This window comes from Thermobia domestica, chromosome 16 (genome assembly GCF_964235325.1).
Source record: "Thermobia domestica chromosome 16, izTheDome1.hap1.1, whole genome shotgun sequence".
In the NCBI taxonomy this organism is placed as follows: Eukaryota; Metazoa; Arthropoda; class Insecta; order Zygentoma; family Lepismatidae; genus Thermobia; species Thermobia domestica.
The window spans coordinates 55,358,243-55,381,295 of NC_137469.1; the positions used below are offsets into that span (position 1 = coordinate 55,358,243).

Consider the following 23,053-nt stretch of genomic DNA (forward strand, 5'->3'; position numbering starts at 1 on the left):
AAGACTCTATGTAATTGCCCAGTGTATATAAACATTTCAAGAAGTCTTGCTGCCCAGTAAGTACATTTTTTACCAAAGGACACCATTATAATAAGATGTACTACGTTACACTGCAAAAACTAGTGTTGAATCAAATGTTATGAACTAATGTTTAAAAAGCCTTAACAAAATTCATTTGTATAAATTACCTACAAATTGTAGTCTTTATTGAAAATACAAGACGAGAGATACAGGTTGACTGCAAGAAATTGTCCAGTAAATATGAAATATTTGAAAAAGTCTTGCTGCAGGTAATATGTACAACTACGCCCAAGGTTTCCATTATAATCCACTGTACTACATTACAGTACAAAAGTAGTGTTCACTGAAATGCTATGAAAAAAAATTAAATAATATCCAACAATATTCATATTTGTAAATTACCTAGTAAATTGTAGCATTCATTGTAAATACAAGAATAAATATGCAGGGAGCCTGAAATATTTTCGCACTCTATAACAGATGTGAATTACTTTCAGTGCAGGTAATATGTACAATTAACAACAGGGACACTATTATAATACATTGTACGTACTAAATTACACTGCAAAACATAATATTTAAAAGGATGGAAAAATTCACATTTGTAAACAGTGAGTGTTTTCGGAAAATGACAGGTTTAATTGGTAGGCTATTGCAAGACAGTTTACGCTGTTTATGTTTCAGAAAATAAATTCTGTTATTGTCTCTAACATGTATAGATGTGCGCAAAGTGTATATAATTAGCCATGTACATGATTGCCAGAATAGAAGTAGTAATAGAGTTCTTCTTATAAATTGTGTGTTTGCTGTCCAAAGTTAAATGGAAGAAATAATACCGGTTCAATTGAAGTATGTGTTGGTAACAGGTGTGTGCTGTAAAGGGAAGTGAATTCCTCAAGGAAGTTTTCTAGAAATTGACACCTTATGGCAAAGCCATGACCGGGGGTCTGGGGGCGGAGCCCCCAGCGAGCTTTAGCGAGTTTTCTAAGATTCTAACCCTCGACCTTAGTTTTCCCTACGCTATTATCAACACCTGCGGTTTGTGATAGAAGATATGTGAAAAATTATAGTTCAATTTGTCATTTAAAGGAATCTGCACTTCGTCGAGAAAAAAATACAGTGAAAATGAGTTTCGCTATCTTTTCATCATCAGGATCACAATTCCAGATTTTTCTATTCATGCTTAAATCTCAGCCAAAATTTTATCCCTTTTATCTATCCTATGAAAATGTCGGGCCCTACTATCATATGGAGCGTTCAGAACACAAGGAATTCAAGTTCAATTATCAATGCTGTGAGAAAAAATGATCAAGTTTGTGTACCTAGAAGAATGAGTACTGTTTTCTACAATATAAGAGCTATTTACAATACCTGGACATTAACCTTTCAAGCACTGAAAAGAGCGTCATGCAAAAATATTAAGTATAAAATATCACCAAAATATCCCCCCCAAAAAAGTGGATTTGAATCCATTTTGTACTGAGTGCCCCATTTAGGAATTATCATGGAGATTAGAATTTAGTTTTCTTTTTTTTTTTTTAATTCTTCTTTAATTAATTTTTTTAAAAACTATTTTTGTCCATTTTGTGTTGTGTCGAGAATCCCACTAAAATTATTAGTAGTGCTCGAGCACACCTCCAGAGTCGGCGCTTCTATTCCGTTCATTAATATAATTTTTCATTCATGTAAACTGATTTCAAAATTATACTTTCTTTTACAACATTTAGGAACTTCTCCATCTATAATAAACCGTTAACACGAGATTGTTTGTTGTCCATCCAACATACGGAAGAATAAAACATTATGTATCTGTGCTTACCATTTTTTTCTCAGTTTAGTATTCCACGGTTATGACCCGAGGCTAAGAGAGGCAGTGACGATGATGATAGTGAATGAAATGTGAATTAAGAAAGCGGAAGGAAACGGGAGAACCTATGTATTGGATGTTTGTTCATAACAAAATTTACTTGACGCAAGCTACGATTGAACCAAGGGATCTCACTCACCAATTATATGACAAATGTAACTTTGGGAGGCGGAGTGAGATGATAAAATGAGAATTAAAAAATGTAGTCTCTATAAAAGTGTTGCGATCATAGCTTCAATACACATTTATTTGCAACGTCAGTGAATATGAATAAGACATTAATTCTGCAAAGAAAACACTGTCTACACTGGATATAGTAAAAGGTGATATTATAGTAACAAGCATTAAAAAAAACGTAAATTTCCTTTCTCACTAAGGCCGTGCACAAAAATAAATAAATAAATAAATAAAAAATAAAAATAAATAAATAAAGCCTGCAGACCGTACCTATAAAATACACATTATAACAAATATCCTGCTCGACAGCATTTAGCTGGATTTATATAGTCAGGATACGATTCTTTTTGTCGTTGTATCAAAATTTCCAAATTAAGTCTTATTGTAATTGTAATTAAGTCCAATTGTAATTAAGTCTTATAGGTTTAACTTCAATAGATCAGCTAGAGAGGGAGTTTGGCTACGGGCATATAATTTGAAGTACTCACTAACTACCTTTATAAAAATTGTTGCGGAAATACCTTTAGGATTCTGAAACATGGATATTTGGATAGGGCATATACTAGTTCCTAAGTGAAGTCTTGACCGACTACGCTATGTCCAGTAGTATTGGAGCTATGGATCTTTAAAGTTAATTTTTTCATGTTTTCGGTAGCCTATAACTCAGAAATGACGGATTTGTATACTTTTTGTCTTATCCTAATGTCAGGAAAGATAGTCTATACTTTTTGTCTAATCTTCTGGTGTCAGGAATCACCTCCCAAACATTGTCGGTGTTGTTTTGAAATATCATGTATGCAATTATTGAATAAGTTGGTGCATATTTTTCGCATCAATAATCTTTTTAAGGCGTATCAGTTTGCAGGCATATTAATGATACATACGATTATTTGGACATGCACCACGATAATAGCACTCTAGAACGGATTAGGTGTTATTTTAAGAAAGAAAATTGAAATAAAATATCATAAAATAGACCACAGCTCGTAAAACTGCACATCATTCTACTTAAGTAGTGATCAAGAACGATAATGTCTTGTAACTCTTAAAACTGTAAATAAATAAATACAAGTTGAAACCTTAGTGACAGTTTCCTACATTTAAGAATACAAATTACACGTTATTCTTCCACAAAAAGTAAGCCACAATCAATGTCACCTGTTTTCTTAATGCATGAGCTTGTAATTTATGGGAATTATATTTTAGAAACAAGTTAACGTAAAGTTATCTGAATAACAACATTAATTTATGTTTCTAAATTTTAAAGTATATTTCAACTACACTAGCAAACATTCCACCACTTCAAAGTTTGGAATGTTAAATATTCTGTTACTACATAAAATATGTTTAAATTAGCTTTCGAAAATATTACTTAATCTTTCCTGGCTGAGAATAAAATATGAATATGTTTACCGAAGCTAATAATGCACAAAAGAACTGAAGGTAGTCTTATGGATTATACAGAATTATAATGTGCCACTTGATTTTACAGTTGGCTCGGGTAGCCGAGCGTGCTAAGCCACATTTCTTACACACTTATTTTGCAAATTTGAGAGATCACTTTTACCTGGTTCAATCCCACTGTCTTCTACATTTATTTTTTTCCTCCTACGATCTAATTGTATGAATAACGTATTTATTTCAAATATCTGTATCATATAATTATTCGACATTCAAATAAAATAACAACAGGCATAAATGAGGAATGGAACAATAATTGCTAACAGAATAACAGAAAAATATAATAATTTGAATAAAATTGTAACAATTGCATTAAATAAATTTATGAAATAATTGCGAAAAAATAATTAAGTCAACAGGAAATATATTTCGATAGTCGAACCAAAGGAAGGGGTAGAAAACCGCCTATCAACGGCATCATATCTAGTGTTACTGTCTGATTTTCTACGCCATCCAATGATATTACACCTTATTTGTATAGTATGTCGTCCAATTGTATAAATGTTCAGTGTTGTCCTTTGTGTTAGAGAAGAAACACCTCATCTAGTTCTTTTCCATGTGATAAGGTGCCAAGAACCGACGACACGTTGCCACGTTGGATAGCAATAGATATGCGTTGAATTAGGAAAGATGTTGAACGAATATCTCCAGTAACGATAGAAATGCGTCTGTCTACTTCTCTAATAAAATCAAGGCTTGCAGATCCCCAAGCATCATTAGTCTCGATAGCAATTGGAGCAAAAATAAATTTATCAAGGAGGTTGTTATATTTCCTTTGCTTTTCTACTTCTCTACGACTAGCAACAGCTCCAGCATTCATAACAGCTAAAGGGAGACTTGAATGGGCAAATGTATCTGAACACGTAAAGTCCCATACAAGTGATTTGCCTTTCAACCAAGGAACTAATGTCATGCCATCAGGTCATATAATTATATCCTTTTTAGAAAGAATATTAAAAATTTATGTATAGACCTATATTTTGAGATCTCACTAGATTGCGGTGAGGCATAATGAAAACATTACATCTAAGCAATGAAGCAGAATTTATTTGAATTTAGCAAGTCTTCTGATCTGAGTCATTCTCTTTTGTTATTCACAATTGTTTATTTCCGATTCATTGCAAAACAATAAGATTACACTGATTTAGCTAGAACAAAGATGTTTTTTGTAGAAACTATTTGCTTAACTTGGTAAGTATTTGCTCTCCTATTCGCAAGTGAATTGTACTTATTTTTGTACCTACACTAATAGATGGTGCTAGTATCAACGTTATCGGCTTTCACTGTTATCTGAAAAGAATCGATGTAACTATTTGATGGAAGATAACTATATGGTACTTTATCTGCAATGGGATGTTGCCACATAGTGCAAATCACGTCTTTAGACGACCATCAGAAAGACATACAATTATATATATTTTTTGCTTTATTTTGACCAGTAGAATAATGCTCTGTGGTCCTTGGGCGCAATTTTTAGAACGCCCTATATATATATATATATATATATATATATATATATATATATATATATATTCTTTTGCGTAAGATTAGCTAAACGTTTCTTAGCATCAATTTGGTTAATCCGGATTCTATTAAACTGGACTATAGTTTAAAACTACATTAAAATTTGAATATTTTTATTACAAATGTTTGTTGCAATGGAAAATACATTATTACAGAACTTACCATTTAAGAATTTCAAATTCTAGATAAGTATTCTTTAATGTCTTCCAGTGATTTTAAAAGTTGATTGAACATGCATCATGCATTCTTGAAAGAATTGGTTAAGTTCTTCCAATTACTGCCTTTGGGGTATTATTGTTGCACAAACATGAGGGATGGGCACGACACATTCATCTTCCCTCTTGAGTCAGAAAACTGACAGTGATGGTCCATGAGGAAGAGAACACTACAATGCCATTTTTTGTATTCGCCTCACTCATCTATCAAAATACTGTAAGCTGGCATAAATACAATCAATAAAATATCCAGGATATAGGTCTTCTACTGTCACCGGTAAAATTCGTAGGTTGTTACATAAGTTGAAAACGAGAGTTGGTAATTCAATCACTGGTGACTGTTCTAGCCTCAATTGTTTCCAAATCATATATTAGCAGAAAGCTGTAGAACGATCTTGTTCCTGGAAAAGTGGCAGATCTTTGGCGCGACTTTTCAAAGCCAGGCAAATTGAATCAACAGCTTCATTTGTAATATCTATAATGTTGGATTTGCAAAATTAGTAAAGTTCATTCATTGTCACATTTTTTTTCTGTCCAGATGTTGAAAATTTTCCCTTCCTAGCTAAACATTTTATTGTGACCGGAAGTAAAAAATGACTACTGGACTTGGTGTTGAAAGTCCTTTTATTATAGATTCACGAAGCTCTATTTATTTTTTTATAGTGCCCAACACATCCACCACTGAAGTAGTGAATGTTTGTTATATGTGGGTAGTTCTCCTTCAGAAAGGCAATTACACTTTATGGAATCTCATATACCATATTCAGGCCATATTTAAGGTCATCAGACATGATACAAAATGATACAAAGAAGCAAAATCAGTTTTCACCGTTTACATCTGTACCGGGAATCATGGCTGGATGAAGAGTGATTGAATATGAGATCCAGTGGTAACCTTGAGCCTCTTCTTGCATTGTGAATGCATAATTTTCACTGAAATCCATTGAAATAATAGGTGTATTTAAGGAAAACGTTTCCCTTACATATTTTTTAAATGAAGCTTGTGATTTAGCAATGTGTAACTTTTTAAGTTTTTCTACTACACCGTATCAATTCAGTTCGATCAATCGAACTCGAAACTCACTGTCTGTTCTAATAGGGTCTTCATCATTGCAGTTCTCAAATTTTGACTGAGAAAATTCGACAACGTTATCTATTTTTGTATGTTTGCAGGGCTCCCAGCAGGACATTGAAAAAATATAGGATAGTTTGGTTTATAAAATAGGAAAGTTTGGTTTCTACAATAAAATATTACGCTCTGAAGTACAGAAAAAAATATAAATGTATTGTAAGAAAAGGTCACCCTTCACGTGCCAAACTTCCAAGACTTCCAGTATTCATTGCAGATTTTCCAGGGTACTAACAATTCTGACTACAATGCACAAACACAAATTAGTAATGCAACTGGAGGTATTATTCCTTTGAGAATACCACCTCTCCATAAATTCTGAATTATCCTTTTCAAGTTACTTTTTCTTTTGTTTTTATGATTTTTGTGCAAACAATAGAATTTAAACAAGGAACTGAAAATAGTAAAAACACTAAAAATGAAGCTTCAATATTATTAGAATTTAGAACATATTCGCACTACCTTAGAAGAAAAAGAAATAGTTAACTCTCATTTATAGGATTACCATGCCATTTAACACCTTTTACATGTCGTTATTCATACATAATTTTGAATAGCCTACGTAAATTCAACTAATGTAAGCAAAAACATTAACTATTTCTCTACCTTCCTACTATCTTTCTAGTTCTTTTATTTACAGATGAACTTTATTTTTGACATTATATTTCATTACTTCGTATCTTTGTAATGCAAAAAGAAGACTGATAACTTATTTCTCTCAAATAAAATATTTGAATCTAATTAAACATTGAATTATTTGATTAACGTATTTCCTTCTGAAATAAATAATGTAACAGCGTTTCATTCATCATAGCTCAGCAAATTATATATACACCTCTAACAACTGTTACACAAGAAAATGCTAACATAGCTTGCGTTACAAGAAACTAGAGCATGGCAAGGTTCCTCAGCTAAGATTCATTGGGGAAGACTAAGCACATATGCAACAAAGAAAAGAAGAATGGATATGAGAGGATAGGAAAAAACAAATTTAAAAAAAATAATAGTGAGGATTAGTGACTAATCCCTCAGGCAAAAAAAAAAATGCTAAGACACATTTAGCATATTGCTAATATGTAGTAATTTAGCCCTTGGCCTGTATTTTTGATAATGCAATCACTGAAAAATATAGGAAATAAAGGACAAGATTAAAATATAGGACAAATATACACAAATTTCCAAAATATAGGGAAAAAATAGGAAAATACGACAGCTGGGAAGCCTATGTTTGCTATAGCATACATTCTCCTCCTGCTCCGTGAATCACTAAAATCAAATTTTGATGTATTGTAAATAAACACACTGAGTGTGTGCCATTGTCATCAGCCAAAACTTACCACTTAGGTTCAAGGCAACAACATTTTCAAATTCTTATGTAGGGGTATTCTCATTTAAAATTTGAGTATAGCTCACTAAGATTACACGAAATATAACTTTTTCTCTCATTATATAAATATATATATTCCTATACATAGTACGTTCTTAATCACCATGCTGGAGGACCACACCTTGTCTGTCCGCGATTGGTTATTCAATATATTCGCAGCTAACTTCTATACCTAGAGGCCTTCTCTATCCGCAACCTGAGGACGTGCCATACCCAGGTGACAGGAACCTACATTACACGACAAGAACTTATAAGGGAAAAAGTAAGCTGATTTGATGTAATCTGTTTAGAGATGATTCTAACTACGCAGGGAGTCTTCAAAAAACTCGTGTTGAAATTGCTAACAGCAGCAGAAGACTTGCAGGCATGTTAAAATGGATCTGATTTCCTGACCGTACATATCGATAATAATGAGTCACAGATTTGTGGATACTATCCGGAAGCCAAGGAAAAGTCTTCCATAGTAGAAAAAAATCATCATCGGGTAGGCGAAAATACACTCACTTTTTATGGCAAGTAGTTCATCCTATAATGTGCGTGGTCCTGGGTTCAATCTCGGTAAGACTCGGATAAAAACTCAAATAGTGGTGCAGATCCCACTTTGAGACTACATTCCATCTCATATAAATTCAGTGCTGAAAGGAGACGTTAGACGTTAAATTAATCAATTGGAAAAGAAAAAGAGATTTAAAAAAAACAAGTATGAAATAATAATTCATTTTTTTTAGTTTAATATCCCATTATGCACGAGTTTAAGCGAGACAGTGATGATGGGATTAATGATAATCGTGTGATGGAAGACGAAAGTGGGAAAACAAGGGAGAACCCCGGGAAAAAACATACACACTACGTTTGTCCACCAAAAAGCCCACTTGACGTGAGCTCGAATTAAACCAGGAACCCAGTTCCAGAGGTGAGAGCTTGACCACTGAGAGACAATGGCCCTAGAATTCTGTCGTTTTGAGCGTCTCGACGATATGTTGGTGCACACTAAACATACATAGTAAAGACAATATTATGTTGATTTTGAGTTTAATGTCCCTTTCAGCAGCGAAGCTATATGAGACGTGGGCATACTGATTAATGTGGAACCACGTGATCTCCCGCCAGGAATCGAAGGCGGGTCTTCCATGCCAAAGGCGCGTATGCTAACCGCTTAGCCACGGAGGAGCTCGGCAATACATTATCTGAAGGTCTTTCTACGTCTTCGTAACGTAATTCTGTGCGTTGTACAGAGGAAATGAAAGTTTTCATAGCTACACAATTCCATTTAAAAAAAGCCAAATACAACATTCATTTGCTTTGTTAGGCTCCATACTCTTCCGTCTGCTTCTGATTTAAGTCCTCTCCAAGTTTACAAAACATTTGCTATGAGAAGACATTATGCAGATCGCAGAAGTCCCAGCTGTACTGTTCACAAAAATTCCTTTTAATGATTTCAAACAAGCTGAAAATTCATTTTAAACGTTCCAAGAAGACTATTTTGAGAGGAAATAGGTCTTGAGATCTGCAGGTGAATAACTGTATTCTTCTTACTAAACAATCATATACTTTTGAAAATGAAATTAAATGAAATCTTTAAAAAAATAAGTTTTACGTCCCACGATTATGCCGGTTAGGCTAAAGGAGACGGTGATGATGAGAGATGAGTGTAATGGTGGAATGAAGAAGGTGGGAGGAAACGGGAGGACCCCGAGAAAACCCACGAGCACGGTGTTTGTCCACCACAAAGTCCACACGGCGCGAGCTGGGACCGAACCAGGGACCCCAAGCACCGGAGGTGAACGCGATACCACTGAGCCACCGCGCCCCCCTCATATATTTTTGAGTTCATCACACTATCTCAGGTTCAATTCTTAATTAATGCCCAAATAGTAGAAGGCTAGAGGGAAAAATAGCAGAAAGTGAAAAAAATCTAAAGACTACAAATCAAGATATTTCTTCATTAATTTGATCACTCTTGTTACCTGAAGAAGAATTCCATCTGGAAACCGCACTCTAATTAAGGCATATCTGTATCTCCTTAACTCCCTCTGTTCTTCCTTCTCTCTCATCGCCTTGGTTCTCAACATCATACTTTTCTCTACTCCCTCAGCCCTAAAACAAGTATAAAGTTCTAATTCAAAATTTTTCCATTACAAAAAGTATAACAACACTATCCATGGCTCTGGATTGGATATTGTAACAAAAGAAATACTGATTTTATAGAATTTTTTGTAAATATACATCATAGAAATGGGACAAGAGAATGATTTTCATAAGGATAACTATATACATTGTCTGTATCTTCATTTATGTTCTACAGTGTTTATATAGTGTCTGATGAAGGACATGGTAGATAGCCGAAACTCTAACACATTATAGTTTAAAATACAGCGTGAGTACAAAAACAGTACTTGATTTTAAAGTGCCATATAATTAACATTTAATTGAATATTTACATGAAATTTTGTACAGAGCTCAGTAAACTCAAAGTATTTTCCCATCTATCTTTTCAGAATCCTAGTTCTGACCAGGGTAGCTAGAGGGCAGTAACATTGAAAATGGCGTTCACCCCACAGAAACGAAGCTGGTGCGTTTTACAATTTGCAAAAACAAGCAGTTTTGTGAAAGTGCAGCGTGATTTCAAACGACAGTTTAATGCTGATCCACCCACACACAAATCCATTATGAAGTGACATAGAACGTTCAATAGAGACGGGGTGCATTTGTGATCAAAGAAAAGGACATTCAGGGCGACGTCCAGTCTCCGAGGAAACTGTGGAGCGCGTAAGAGCAGCCTTCGTACACAGCTCACAAAAGTCTACACGTAAAGCTAGCAGAGAGTTGCAGATGCCACAAACAACAGTAAGTAAGATCTTACGCAAGCGTTTGCGGTGTTACCCGTACCGACTGCATTTGGTTCAGAAGTTATACCCACAAGACAAGGTAAAGCGCCGTGAGTTCTGTGAGACTATGCAAAATTTCATGGAGGATGACGAAAACTTTCTGACGAAGATCATTTTCAGCGATGAGGCGACATTTCACTTAAGTGGAAAGGTGAATAGACACAATGTAAGGATATGGGGAACCCAGAATCCTCATGCAACTGTAAATGTGGAACGTGACTCACCGAAAATCAATGTTTTTTGTGCAGTATCAGAGCGTCGGGTGCACCGTCCGTTCTTCTTTCAGGAACAAACAATTACAGGTGAAAGTTACTTAGCATTGCTACGTAACTGGTTGATTCCGCAACTTAGTAATGCAGAGATAGACGACTTCGTTCTACAACAAGATGGAGCGCCGCCACATTGGCATCGTGCTGTACGCAGGTTTCTAAACGAGAACCTCCCAAACCGATGGATAGGGCGCTCTGGAGTCAATGATCAAGTTCTTTGCAAGTGGTATCCAAGATCACCTGACCTCACTGTTTGTGACTTCTTTCTGTGGGGATTTGTGAAGGACAAAGTGTATGCATCTCCACTACCCGCAACTCTGAACGATCTCCAAGAACGCATCAGTGATGCTGTCAACTCCATCACACCGGATATGCTTCACAACGTGTGGTTGGAGCTAGATTACAGCCTCGATATTTCCCGCGTTACAGATGGCGCGCACATTGAGTGTTTGTGAATTTAATTATTGCTACAAAAACGTTTTGAGTTTATGTATCACTGTTCAAAATTTCAGCAAAATATTCCTTCGCATATTAAATTTACACTAATTTGAAACCTGGGACTGTTTCTGTGCTCACCCTGTACAATGTGTGTTAAAGCTTTGGTCAGAATTTCTTTTGTTACAAAAAAAGTACTGCAAGAAATTACATTAAATCATCTTAGGAATACGAGTTTCACTGTTTGTTTGTTAGTAAGGAAGAAAGGGAGGTAGGTAGGTAGGTAGGTGAGTGGTATGGTTATCGTACAGTAAAAATTCATATTTACAAGGAAATACAATACTTTATAAAAATAGAACAAGAGAATGATTTTGTTAATCAAACGGTACAAGGAGTTTCAACATGATATTTACAAGATTTGTACTCAATAACAAATCAAGGTTATCACGGAGAAATGGTCTGGCATTCCTTTGTTTTCACGTGTTTCTGCAAAAATGAAGAAAATATTTCACATATGTGTATTAATACTTCGAAAGTTTCCCCGAATAAAAATGGGAAATACTTAACAAACATCAAATCTTCAATTTACCGATTCTCAACAATTCAGTGGGATTTGTAATGTCACTTGCCAATATGAAAAATTACATATAGGTCAAATCAAAAAGGAATATTTGTACTACGAGAGTGATTCAGAAAATAATGCCTCCAAGCCCACTACTTGGCCAATAACACTGCAAACATTCTGAACTGTTTATCATTAACGCACTGATGTTTAAGATATAGAATGTCACTTATTTCACCTTCCGTACCTCTTTTTGTTCGAGAGGTAATGGCACCTAGTGGTAATGTCCGGTTGAAACAGCGGGATGTACCATCACGACCCGGAAACGAAGCATCAGTCGATGGACTACCGCCACACGTCCTCTTCTCCGCCCAAAAATTCAAAGTTGTCTCATCTACTGGGAAAGTGTTGTTGACATTCTGCCTCATCCTGTCTACAGTCCGGATCTTGCGCCCTGCGCCTTTTGGCTCTTCTCAAATTTACAGATCATCTTAAGGGCCAACGCTACAGTTGTGACGCGAAGGTGGAAGCACCAGTTCAGCAACGATGTCGCCAACAGCCACCACAATTCTTCGCAGACGGCATGAAAAACTTTGTTTCGCGTTGACGCAAGTATGTTCCCCGTAATGGGAACTATGTTGAAAAATAATGGTAGCATTTGTAGTTAAATTGCAAATTTTTCACTGATACCTGTATCGGTGCTATCTGTCAAACACAAATAAAGGTATCACCTTGGAGGCATTCGTTTCTGAATCTCCCTCGTACAATACCTGAACACGTTCGTGTTACTAGGATTCTCAATCATCAACAATTATCTGGGCTGTCATTATATATGAGGGAAAATGAACATAATACTGTTAATGTACGTTTACTAGAAAAAGTAAAAACTACGATTGAATGCAAAATTAAAGTCTTTTTATATTCATAAATTAAGTTCGATTTGGAGTGAACTTTTTACTTCACGCTGTTGCCGGTTGAAAAAGAGAGAAATAATAACAGTTAACAGTGACTAATTTCATAGTGTTGTTACGATGGTTTATGTGCTGTAGTATATTTTTTGACCTCCTTCGAATCAGGTTTCATCCTTGTTACCTTAACAAATGCTTTTACTTTTTCAAAGTAAGCAGAAGATGAGGAACATGCTCCTCCAAAGTATTACTTTTTTTTTTTTTTTTTTTAACTTTCGCAGTGACTTACGAAGCTTTTTATTTAATTCGCTAGGTGTTATTTGTATACATACAAGTAATACACAAAAACAGAAGTACCTTAGCTGTTGTTCCCGTTTCAGTTCCTCGGGAGTCATGTTAAAAAATACTGGCGGCAACTCAACCTGGGACTTCGCCTGTGACGGATACAAAACTCGAACGTTTCTATCCAACTCAAGCAGAATGGGTTCACAAGTCTTTAAGGCATCGACTAGAGCCTGCAATAAGAACATCTTAGTAAATTAGGTTCTTAAATTCAGATTTTCTTTATACATTTACACAATTCAAATCACTTCACACACTTTCCCCCTGTCAAAGAGAAAGAAACCTAACTAAACAAATAAAACTAATAACATGTGAATCAAAGGTTCCAATAAGATTTTTGAGTTTCCTCATCGTTAAAATTTTGTGGGTATGCAATGCGCAAGATATGTCAAGTATATGGTATAATGTACAGAATGCTATCTATGGTTGGAAAGCTGAATGGGCATGAACGGAACTCAAAACCGTGGTTGCCTCCTTATGGTAGCCTTAACACTATCTTAATGAGCAAACAGCTAAAACGCGTAATTTGCAATCTTTTCGCATGATTTAATATTCTATACTGGAAAACGATCAATTTCTGGTTAATGTTAAATTAATATTTAAATGTAAGTTAGTTGCAAACAAAAAAACTTTTGGAATGGATTAGATTTACATTTTCAGGCATAAAGTGATTTTGCTAGTCTGTACTTTGAAGAAAACTTATTTCAGAAGGGCCTAATAAATTTCAAGAAATGAGCTGAATCTACCACTTTTAATGCTACACTATACTTAACTAAGTCTCGACTTCGAAAAACTCATTGAAAGGAAGAAAGAAAGAATGAGGGGATAATTATTTATTTTAAACAGAGTGGAATAAGTATTTGACATTATACATAGCTTTTATATCTCTCCTCTCTTAGTTGTCATCAACCACAAACTACCTTCCGGATATTTGAACTTAAGAAGGAAAACAAAAATTTATCTTCTTCACAAGAGTACTAGGTTCCTTAATAATAAAACACTATATTAGAAAAAAAGAAAAGAAATGCATACCCACAAAAGTAAAAACCAAAGCTTAAGACAGAAAGCTAATCAAATTCAATTATCAAAACCAGTACGTATTCAAAGAGTCATTTGTCATATTAATTACAATACTAATTAACAGGTTTCACAAAAACTTTTTTTTTCTTTTTTAATTCAATCCCGCTAAATATGGTTTGGTGGTAATAAGCATGAATTTTCTGTTCATCTGTTTTATATTTTCTCTCTTTCTTATGCTTCAAAAATAATCCATTTTCTCTGGAAAGTCTAGCTCCTCTGTTTAACATTTCCAGAAAGGACATCGAAGTTTTATACAGTTATCGAGTAATTTTATTCTGAAAAGCTATTTTAATTTCAGATTTTCTTCATTATACTTCTTTAAGAAATGTCACGACGTAATATAACGCAAATTTATAGTTAATTCCAACAATCTAGTTTATTGTAGAATAAACAGATTTTTCAGTCAGCAAGTTTAAAATTGACTGTTGGTAATTCATTCCAAAAGTGTTTTTAAACTATTGTACTGTCGCCTGAGTAACGAATCTATAATATTTTTGATGCTTGCGTCACTGTTCAAAGAGCAATGTGCATTGAAAGTATCAGCAATTTGATACAACATATTCACTCACAAATCGAGTTGAAATCACACATTACTGGGTACACTCAGCAAAAGTAATGAAACTTTGCAAATAGCATTCTACAATTAAAATATTTTCTTGGATGTTATTCGAACAAATGCATGATCTTTTAAAACCAATATTTTTAACGCAAAAAGTGAAAAACTGACTGACTGGAGCGGGACTCGGACCCAGAACCTCCGGGATACCGTGCCGATGCGTTAATCACTACGTCACCCAGTCCACTTCCCAGAGTCCCGATTCAGTCAGTCACTTTTTCACTCTTTGCGTTAAGAATTCGCACCTATAGAGGATTTGGCGTGTAAAATTAAAAAAAATAAAAATCGGTTGTTCCTTCCTTTCATTAATATATACGAACTCATAACCGTCATAAGGTGCTCGGTATAAGGGACACAGGATTGACCAATCATAGGAGGAATCTGTGGTACAACCTACGTGGTCCGAGATGAGAACTCCGACTTCTAAAGTGAGAAAATGAGGGTATGTTCTGGGAAGCGGACTGGGTAGCGTAATGATTAACGCACCAGCACGGTATGCCAGAGGTCTCGGGTTCGAGTCCTGGTTCAGTCAGTCATTTTACCATTTTTTTGCGTTCAATTCGCACCAATAGAGGGTTTGGTGTGTAAAACTAAAAAAAAAAAAAAAAAAAATCCATTGTTTCCTCCTTATATTAGTACATACAACATTTACTATTTTTTTTTTTTTTTTTTTTCGACGAACGATTGAAAATAAGAACTCAAGCTATTAATGTAGCCAACTTATAAGTCACATGTAAAGAATAAGATTTTACAGTGTGGGCTTAATTTCATTGATTACAAGAAGACCATCATCAGTACCGAAACCTACCTTCCAATTAGGACACACTGAGTACAGACGAAAATATGGATTACTGGGAAATGAAACCGAAGGTTGAATGTTACGAAGTTGGAAACAATGTACGGTACATTTATTTGTATTTTTCACAGTCATTTGCACACATATTCCTGAAGACAGTTATAGTATATATTAGTTTTTGAGACTCCTTAAATGTGTGTAATAAAATATGTAAGTAAAACCACGTTAAAAATGGCGTAACATTTAGTACCAGAAGAGAGTTTGAGATAGCGAACTTCTTTCATGGTGGAATCAGGGAACATAAAAGTGAGTGTGAAAGAAGTTGGTAAACCCTGCTCGGAGAAATGTCTCTGCTTATCATGTTTAGGAATTGTTGAATGCCCGCGAAGTATAATTTAAAATCCTGTACAACACAATTTATGATCATACAAAGTGAGCTCCCTCTCTGGTGTGGAAGATAATGCTTCGAAAGCCGATAGAAAAGTGTACAGTTCGGATCTCACCTTAAGTATTATTTACAGACTTAGTGCTTAAAACGGGGTAAACCTCCAAACAGAGAGACAAGGCTTTAAAATAGTAACTATCACAACTAGAATAAAGAACCTCAGTATACGTATGAAATAGAACACTCACCTGCAAATCTTCTATTCTATCCAATTTGTTTTCAGGAAAAACTAAGAACTGATCCTCACCATCCTGGTATGGAAGATTACACAGCTCAAAGCCAGCAGCAAGTAAAAATTCACGAGCGCCTTCCACAGGAGATACTCGTTCTTGGAAAACTTTGTTAGATACTCGGATCTTCCTGTACTTTTCTTCCGTTGGGTTATTCCATATGTTCTCCAAATATTTACACAGTGTTTCTACACAAGTCTCTACCTACAATATAAAGGGCATATATAAGTACTATTGAACTATATCCTAATGGAGAAAACAGGTAGTAAGCAAGTACACACAAATTATATCCGGCACGAACAATAATTTGATTGACTCGTTAATGCACAGGCCATACCACTATAATTAGAAACGTAAAATTTGGACAGAACACTTCCTTTTTCATAAAAGCTTTTAACTTACTAACCAAAAGGGAAGAGGCTCAAATTTTTGCCAAGAACAGATCATCTCACGAATCTTTGAAATTAAGGAGATGAATTTCGGCATATAAACTCCTCAAACAACTGAATAAGTGTTTCGGTGTTTTTGAAAACTATTCCTAAAGGAGAAAAAGAGACCATTTTTATAGTGCTCACATTTCCGTTTCTCTATTCAGAAAATGCCAATGCAAGAATTCGTTCAAATTGGAAGTGTGAAATGGATATTTCCTTTCTGATCAAAAGTTGTAATGTAATGATACCATCATGTAGAACTAGTCTTCAATATAACACATACCAAAAATCTTTAAAAATATTTCTTACTTACGGAGATACAAAGCTTCAAACAATGCAAAGACGCGATATTTTACGTGATGGCAACAGAAACAAGCTGTTTTGGCGTGATGTCATATGTCAGCTCTCCTCTCTGAGCCATACTGAAAACCGTTGACACGCATATTATAATGTGTAATGAATCTCCTTGGTATTATATTACTATAAATATAGCACCACTTTCTGCACCAAAAAACATATTGAAAAAAAAATCGTATCCCACTGCGTCCTTTCTCTGTTTCTATCATTTACTGTACATATTAGCAGTTGGTCACCACACATCACAGCTAAAATTATTCTTCTCTTTATAAATTATTCTGTATTATATAGTATCTTTATTGTTTTAATATATTTCCACAAGGAAAATGCTTTCGTGGTCACCACGGTGGTTTGGGTTTGAAGGAAGCTATAGTGAACAGATGCAGACAGTTAGTTAGGCTGCCTTAAGAGCATCATGAACAAGAGAACGCAGGAAAACTTTTCTTCTCACCTAGGCGCCAGTTCTCAAAATTAGGCACTATAATAATACAAATACAACTTGATATATGGGTCTACATATTTTGGATTTAAATTATCTATTCGCCAGGCTTGTACTACCAGTCGCCTTGGCTACATGGACTTTCGTATGACAAGAAGACATGTACCTCGTACTTTTTATTCCTTTTTAACCTTTTTTACCCATCCATATTACTTTTCCATGTTTTAAATTCACTTCGAACTGTTTTAAGCTGAAGATGGAAACTGGGTTTTCCAAAAACTCTACTTAAAGGAATACTTTGGTCTGCGGTGAGTACTAGCTTTCTATGTATTTTTCCTTCTATAATCACCACTCGCAATACACAGTGATACATAAACGTTTGTTTGTTTACATTTGTTTTATAATAAGTGCAATTTTCCACGGGGCCCTCGAACACCACAACAAACAAGACACATATCTGAAGCGGAAGCAGCAAGGAAGCGCAGTTCAGGGTAGAAGAAAATGAAATTAAATGAAATCTTTTAAGTTTTACGTCCCACGTTTATGTCGGTTAGGCTATAGGGGACGGTGATAATGAGAAATAAAGGAAATGGTGGAGAAATAAAGGTATGAAGAAAGTGGGAGGAAACGGGCGAATCCCGAGAAAACCCACGCACATGGTGTTTATTCACCACAAAGCTCACTTAGCACGAGCTGGAATCGAACCAAGGATCCCGTGCACCAGAGTTGAACGCTCTACCACTGAACCACCGCGGCCCCAGTAGAAGAGTAGGCAAGACATGAACAACAGAAGACCGCACAGCATCTTAACTAGTCAGACATCTACTACAGAAAAAAAAAAAAATGGGTAAGGTAGCAAAAGCGCTAAATGCACTCCCATCCCCCCTTCGAGAGTAGAAAACTGACAATTTTTGATTTGACTGAAGAACACGGGAGAATGTATTTCAGCATTTTCGAAAATTCCACTTCTAAATGGGTAAAGGGCCAATTTGTACAATCCTCGAATTTATAGTATTATATTCATTATTTCTTAACTTTCCCACTTCGAAAAAGGCCACTTCTGCAAGGTTCAGAATAAAGCAAACATACTGTAACAAAATTTGGGATATAGTATTTGATAAGTGACCCCATCTTAGGGAACAATTGTAATTACAATTATTTTTCCGCTAACAAAGTTGCTTTAAGGCAGTGTCGTACCGTAGGGGGAGGGGGAGCGGGATGGCGGCTCCAGTCGCCGAAGTAAGGGGGCGCAGATTTCGAGAGGAAAAAGGAAAAGAAAAGAAGGAAAGAAAAAAGAGAGGAAAAATTACTTGGAATATTTTAGATCAACAGCAATATTTTTCAATGTAATGTTTAATTTCATCAGGGTCAGTTTTATACTTTGAGAAGTGGTCCTATAATGTTATTAATGTTAGGAAAATGCTTGTGCACATATATAAAATGGAAGGGGGAAAAAAGTAATAAAAAGTGCTGAAAATCAAGGAAAAGCAGGGTTTATATTTGATTTTTTTTTTAACGCATCGCGCCAACCATGTGGCCGGCTGGTCTGTCGACCTCACTCATATGTACGGGGGTGCCGTCGTACTCTCTTGCCCCGGGCGCCGATTTTCCACGGCACAGCCCAGCTTTAAGATCAGGGATATCTACAAGAAGGAAGGCATAACGCAAAAGTTTTTCATTAAAATTTTGGTAGGCCGAGACAAAAGTTTTTAACTTACACAAGAACAGTACTTTAAATCAAGACTGCAATAAGGAGGGAGGGTGGGGATATTGAATAAGATTAAAACTAGTTCTTTTTTGGGGTGAAACATACCAGATGAAATTATGGAATTGTATCGGAGAAGGGGAGCGCCTCTGCTAAAAAAAAACAAGGCATGCAAAATATAAATACCTTACGAACATTGCGTATTGCTTACCTTTGATTTGTTTTTGTTAAGCGTATGAATAATCAAACACGACGTCAATCCTGCCTCTTCGTTTAACTGCTCGTACAGGAATTCCCTGATTTTAGACTCCCATTCATCCTTGGATAGAATTTCAGGACCTTGAATCCAAAATAGTACGTATTGTATACATTTTTTATTTTTATTTTGAAACTAATTACTACTATTAAAAAATAGATATCACATACAGATATAAGAGGAAGAAATACATACCAAGATAAAAAATATTACCAAGGATAAATAATTCTCAATCACGAGGTGACAATAATTATTCACAAAGTAAAAAGAAATACAGGGGAAAAAGAAGGAGACGGAGCAAAAAGTGGGTAATTTCGTGCTTAATATAAATGAAGGGTAAGGGGAAAAAACAAGGAATGTCCATGTGTGTGCTTTATTGGGTACTTTGTCCTATCTGTAGGTGACTCTTGGTACTATTTGACTGTATATGTAAGCATCCGTAGATGTAAAAATATCCATGTATAAAGGGGCAAAAGATTTGATTAATCCTATTCTTTTTTACGCGGCTTTCAATATTAAAACGCAGTTTTCTCGAAAATACAGTTTTGTGACATTCCTTCTTTTTTCCCCTTACCCTTCAAATAAGGCATAGGAACAATGATACTTTAGAACAGGGTTCAATTTTTTTTTTACTGTAATATGTTAAAAAATGTAAAATATGATGGGTTATTTAGGTGCATTTAAAAATGAAAAACTGTCCTGGTTTAAATATTAAGAAGTTAATATCAACCAAAAATTTAACTGAATTTTATATACTTACTTAAATCAAATAAACTTCTAAGCAGTAAAAAAAAAAAAAACATTTTTGAGTATGATTTCATAGAATATACACACATCCAAGGAAATTTCAAAAAATAAAATCTCTAAAACATACAAACATGTACAAAATATACCAACCCGTGCTGTAGGAAAAAGGAAAAGCAACTTCCGAAATATCGCAGATGTTTATGTACATTCTCTGACTTGAGGCGCAGGAAGGTAAGTGTGATATATTTCAATACAGTTTAAACTTGCCTCAACACTAACAAAATATAGAATTATGAAGAAATTAATTCACAATATCAATAAACTCAGAACCTGAAATTCAATTCAGCAACGTCGATATATAGGCCCTAGTCACCCAGCCGCTCTTTTGTATTTATAGTGTAGCTAATGTTCTTCTGTTTATCTAATATTTTTTTTGTGTTTAGGGTTTGAACGTCTCTTTTCTGCACGAAGGTTATGTGAGACTTGACCTACAATTTAGTGTGGAACTCGAGAATCGCATGTGCTCCAACCAGATAGTGTCTCGTACCAAAACTGAGAGCACTCACACTTTCAATTACAATAAAGCTCTGAGTCTGCCAAGTGAACAGTCAGTTTTCTTGATTTTCAATGGTTGGCGATAGGACTTTTGTGAAGTTAAACATGTTTAAGACGGAGAAAAAAAGGAAGGGTTTATTGGTTGCTTGGAATTGAGTTTAGCGTCCCTTTCAATATCGAGATTATATAAGACGTGGACCTACAACTTAAAGTGGGATCCGAACTACGTGAGCTCCCGTAGGGAATCAAACTCGGGTGTCCTGCGCCGAAGACGCGTACGCTAATCATATAGCCATGAGAAGGCTCTAGGAACAAGGGAAAATGTTAAAATACAGCACCTCAAATTTCAGCGTTGAAGAGATCCTAGATTCCAATTGATGTTAAGTTTGCTCTTTCGACTCTGAATAGAAAGATATGTACAAGCTACGGGAAGAGATTCGTAACACCAAAACTAGTTAAATGTGTGGCTATGAACATCAGCAAAATGGTACAGTAGGCAGTTTAGGAGACAGAGATAATTTGTGAACATCTTTCTGTTTCGTCCTAATTGTCAGGATTCGATTGCCGATTCCAAGTTGGCACTCCTGTTACTCGTACACGGCGCGGAATTGGACAACATGCAAGAGGACTTCTTGTCTTATCTTGATGTCACGAATCACCTTCCCGGGGTTTGTGCACATCTTTCAAGTTCATTCGGTATAAAATTCACAGAGTTTACTTCCGTTCACCCTTTATTAAATACTGTACATCAAAGTTTCTATTATACACACGTACCGATCATAGGGCATCTGAAATACACTCCCGACACTGCCAGCAATGGTGATGCTTCCAAATCAACTGTCTCATTCTTCTTCTGACTAGAAGAGTTAGCAGCCTGACGTTCAGCTTCCAGCTCTCTCTTCACTTGCGCCTTAATGGCCCCATATGAGCTGTTAACAAGAAAGACACAATATTTACTGATGGACAACTATAGAATGCATATTTAATATTCTAAAGAAGTTTGCATACTTATACTGAATTATAACACAAAAACGGTTTCAAGGCTTTGGTCCCCCTTTCTTCGGTATGAGCCTTTCAGATATGCAATTCAACGTATTACTTAGTGCTAAGATTTACTCATCAGTATCTTAAAATAATAATTTTATTTATTTTTTTTCTGAAAAAGTAAATGTATTTTATATATTTTTTATTACAATTCAAAATTATTCGACACTCATTTTTTATTTTTTTTAATTTTACATTTGTAACTTACGTTTTAATACTAGCTCTCCACAATTAAGACAATCTATAATTAAGGGGGCGCGGTGGCTCAGTGGTAGAGCGTTCACCTCCGGTGCTTGGGGTCCCTGGTTCGATCCCAGCTCGTGCCGTGTGGACTTTGTGGTGGACAAACACCGTGCTCGTGGGTTTTCTCGGGGTTCTCCCGTTTCCTCCCACTTTCTTCATTCCACCATTTTACTCATCTCTCACCATCACCGTCTCCTTTAGCCTAACCGGCATAACCGTGGGACGTAAAACTTAAAGATTTCATTTCATTTCACAATCTATAATTACTAGTATAACATATTTAAATTTCCTGTAAACTAATCAGTTGTAAAACGTTTCCTACTTTGGAAATGTGGAATGACCTGCATAGGATAAGAAAAATTCCAACGTGTCATACGTTCAGTAGAATAGCTGAGGGAGTCACAACAAAGAGGAGGCGTGTGAAGCCTTAAAAGTGTGTTATAATTGATGTAAGAATGTACGGAAAGATGTTTTATCTTTCTAAATATAAACCACAATTTCCTAAACAAATGAAACACTAAACTGTTGTTGCTCGACGTGTGACCACACTATTTCTTTGTTATTCCTCTACCTAATGATCTTATTTCTTCTTCAAATGAAACAAGGATAAATTTCGAATACAAAAATGCAAAGCTTGAAAACAGATATTGGCTTTGAAAGTGCCTTCTTAGATTTCTCACAGCATATTGAATTAAAGACTAAAATAGTCCACTGGTTTGAGGTTCCTCACCGCAGAAAATGACATGAAATGAAATCGTTAAGTTTTACGTCCCACAGTTATGCCGGCTAGGCTAAAGGACACAGTGATGATGAGAAATGAATAAAATGATGGGATTAAGAAAGTGGAACGAAACAAGAAAACCCTGAGAAAACTCACGCACACAGTGTTTGTCCACCATAAAGCTCACTTGGCGCGAGCTGGGA

At 35.4% G+C, this 23,053-nt stretch overlaps 1 protein-coding gene across 1 annotated transcript in view; it reads right to left on the reverse strand.

The window, feature by feature from the left end:
• Positions 1-23,053, reverse strand: part of LOC145673061 (UBX domain-containing protein 6-like) — a 50,429-nt gene that overhangs the window by 19,002 nt on the left and 8,374 nt on the right. Inside the window, exons 3-7 of the mRNA XM_081742405.1 lie at positions 21,617-21,771; positions 19,496-19,623; positions 16,311-16,556; positions 13,201-13,358; positions 9,749-9,878 (exon numbers count right to left, since the gene is read on the reverse strand). Coding sequence (XP_081598531.1) covers positions 9,749-9,878; positions 13,201-13,358; positions 16,311-16,556; positions 19,496-19,623; positions 21,617-21,771 — 817 coding nt within the window. The remainder of the gene's footprint in view (positions 1-9,748; positions 9,879-13,200; positions 13,359-16,310; positions 16,557-19,495; positions 19,624-21,616; positions 21,772-23,053) is intronic.